The sequence below is a fragment of the Rhodamnia argentea genome, chromosome 10 (assembly GCF_020921035.1).
Source record: "Rhodamnia argentea isolate NSW1041297 chromosome 10, ASM2092103v1, whole genome shotgun sequence".
Classification (NCBI taxonomy): domain Eukaryota; kingdom Viridiplantae; phylum Streptophyta; class Magnoliopsida; order Myrtales; family Myrtaceae; genus Rhodamnia; species Rhodamnia argentea.
Window position 1 is genome coordinate 3,086,464 of NC_063159.1, and position 3,090 is coordinate 3,089,553.

At 40.6% G+C, this 3,090-nt stretch overlaps 1 protein-coding gene across 1 annotated transcript; it reads right to left on the reverse strand.

Moving 5' to 3' along the window:
* Window positions 1–411: 411 nt before the first annotated feature.
* On the reverse strand, window positions 412–1,741 carry LOC115739863 (zinc finger protein 10-like). The gene has a single exon (XM_030673154.2). The coding sequence runs from the start codon at window positions 1,552–1,554 to the stop codon at window positions 631–633; it is 924 nt and encodes a 307-aa protein (XP_030529014.1). The 5' UTR covers window positions 1,555–1,741; the 3' UTR covers window positions 412–630.
* Between the last annotated feature and the right edge of the window lie 1,349 nt (window positions 1,742–3,090).

A 3,090-nucleotide genomic window follows, 5' to 3' on the forward strand; every position in this document is an offset into this window, starting at 1 on the left:
CAGCACTTCCCAAGAGACGCATAAGTAGACACAAGGAGGTTAAAATTATAGCACTCCTGCACTGATTAAGACTGAAGGATGAAGGGAAATTCACTCCCTAGTCCTCTTAAACTTAAAAGTCTTGGAATTGCATGACTTTGAGAGAAGAAAAGAACAAGAAAATAAACAAAACAAAGAACCGTTTATGCCCATGAAAATGTTTGACCACTTTTGAACAAGGCAAAAGCATGCTGATGCAAAAGAACCATGGAAACCAACGACCATGAAAACTCAAATTTGCAGCTTCCGTTGTAAAGATCGATGAAACAATTTAACTTCTTCCTGGAAAAGAAGGGATCTTTTTCCGTGACCACCGAAGCAAGGTGTATATGGTATTCAATTGAGCGATCTTCACAAAGCATAGAACACTACGCGACCAAGCTAAGCCCATCTCTTTTCTGAATTCCGCAATTGCTTTCCTTGTTGATTTTGTTACATCATGTAAATCCAATACACTTTACGTACAGAGTCAAGTAATCACATTCAAAGTGAAGAAGGCTCGACCTTTCCGGATCAAAGCCAGAACGAAGAAGAGGAAGAAGACGCAAATAGAAACGCATAAACACAAGGACGACAGGACACTCAAGCACTTCAGCTCTGCAATTTTACCTTAGGGCGGTTGCCAAGCCGAAGCTCGAGATCTAAGTCTTCTATGGGGCCAGAGCTTATTTCACATACCTCAGCTGGTTGGACATGATGCCTAGCAACTGCGCTAGGCTTTAGAAAGAACGGTGAATTCGAAGCATCAGTTCTCTTTCTCTTGCGACTAGTCGCCTCTTCCTCGCAACTTGATAGAGTCGGTCGACTCCGGATGAATAAGTTTAAGCTCACCGACATACCTGTCTTCACATGATCCGCTTTAGCCCTTTCTCCTTCCGTATCTGATGTGCTGGAATTCTCTCTGATCAGATCGGCATCAACAATATGGCAATATTTCTCCCCAAGCAAATTGGATCTAGACGGCAAGCAGGACATGGTAGTCTGAGCACGGCTTTCACTTATAAAGGAAGAGTAATAAGGGTTAATGACCACGGAGCGATCATTATAAACTCCCTCAATCAGTGGAGAGAAAACCCCAGAAGGTGATGCTGAGGTGGGTGCAACAAAAGCACCTGGTGGGATAGAATTAGGGTTAGGGTTATACAACAAGGTGCAAAGCTGAGGCGGAGAGGGCAAACCCAAGTGCGGCGTCGACTCTCGAATGTGATTAGGGTGATTTTGATTCTCGGGATGAAGAATTTCACTCTGGGGAATTGGAGATTGCTTCAATCTAGCCCTATCTCTCCTGTGGACATTCATGTGGCCACCAAGAGCTTGAGCTGATCTGAATTCCCTCCTACAGAAGCTGCAAGAATACGATCGTGGAGGCCATATGCAACCTCCGAGCGACCCAGCTGCGTCCTCTGCAAACGCTTGCTCCTCCCACGAATCGTCATACAAGGGGTTGTTCGGCGCTTTGAAGTGAGAACTCAGCCTCCTCTTTGGCCACATCAGCAGCTGATGAGCATGCTCCATTTTCGCAGCTCCAAAATGTCTATCTTCCCCCAGCTCCAGAGGAATTAAAGGAGGATTTGAAGTTTTAGGAGAAAGATCATATGATGGGTCTTTATATCGTCTAGAGAAGGGACTGAAAGAGAGGTAACCACGGAATCTGAGACAAAAGGGAAGCTTTTGCTTAGTAGGGTTGATTTGGGAAGGTGAGGTGGTGGGTACTCTCTACCTTCCGGACTCTCAGTTAAGCTACTCTTTTGTTTTTGTGGTTTTTCTTTTCCATCTCTCTCTCTGACACGAACATACGCACATACAAATGCAATTTCCTTGGTGTAGAGAGGGAGAGAGAAAGAAGCACCAAGAAGGAGTGGGTCCCTGGGGGACTGTCTCTGAGCAGGATTTGGCTTACTTGAAGACAAACGTCATACCATGTCTGACTGAAACGTCCTTAAAATGATCCAGTAGGGTTATGCAATTTTTCTTATTCATTATCAGCTACCCTACTTGTGCTCCAAGGCAATGTCACCTTGGAGGCACATTACCAGGTTACTGTACAAACCACTGGCCAAGATTATGCAGATTTTGCATGTAGATAAGAACTTTTATGTCACCCTTCCTTTTTTTATGGTGAATAACTGATAAGACTGAGCATAAAACCTGCAACTATTTGTCATAAGAGACGAAAGAAGAGAAGCATACCGAACCTAACACACCAAAAGGGAGGTTTAGACAACTTTACTTTCGCATCATTTGCAAGTTTAAACCTGGAGGTGAACTGGGTATATTCATGTCATTTGAGAAATAACTTTCAGTGGTTTGGCTAAAATAATAATAATAATAATAATAATGTCACTTATACATCTAATCCTCATGATAGTCTTCCGTCTGCCCACCTTCAATGGAAGGAATAGCTACTTCCTTGAGGAATGTTTGTTTCACGAAAAATTCAAAATTTGAAGAACATTCTAAATAATGATTGGTTGTACCACTTAAAACAAAAAGAATAAATGAAAAAAATATTTTTATTATCCACAAAAATATTTAAGCATAAAATGATTTTGATAATGGAAACATTTTCTGTTGGCTAATTTTACTAAGTGATATAATCAATATTTTTTTGAAAAATATTTTTCAAATATTTAGCTTTTCGTGAAATGAACATATTGTAAGTATCATTGATGCATCACCAGCCAAAAAAACCGTCAGATATAACGTTGAGGAAGAGGGCAATATTGAGTGGGGCAAAAAAATGAAGGCAAGGGAAAATTTCTACGCATTTATTTTTTTTTTGGTCCAAAAATTTCTACGCATTTCAGAGTGCTGACTTTTTGAAGTTCCTCCCTAGGAAGGTTGATTGGTAGATTACAAATTATAGATATCACCCGAATTTATAAAGTTTGTATGTAAGTGATGTCTATATGTCTGATGTACTAATCATTCATTCAACAAGGGATGAAGCACAGCAAGACCCTTAGAAAATACAATTGCGAGTCTGGTTCTTGACACTTCAAGATCTTGGAACAATATTGTTGTTGAAACTGATAAAAAACTTGCTATATT

Coding starts and splice junctions, on each gene's coding strand:
- LOC115739863 (XM_030673154.2), bottom strand. CDS start 1,554: ATGGAGCATGCTCATCAGCTGCTGATGTGGCCAAAGAGGAGGCTGAGT.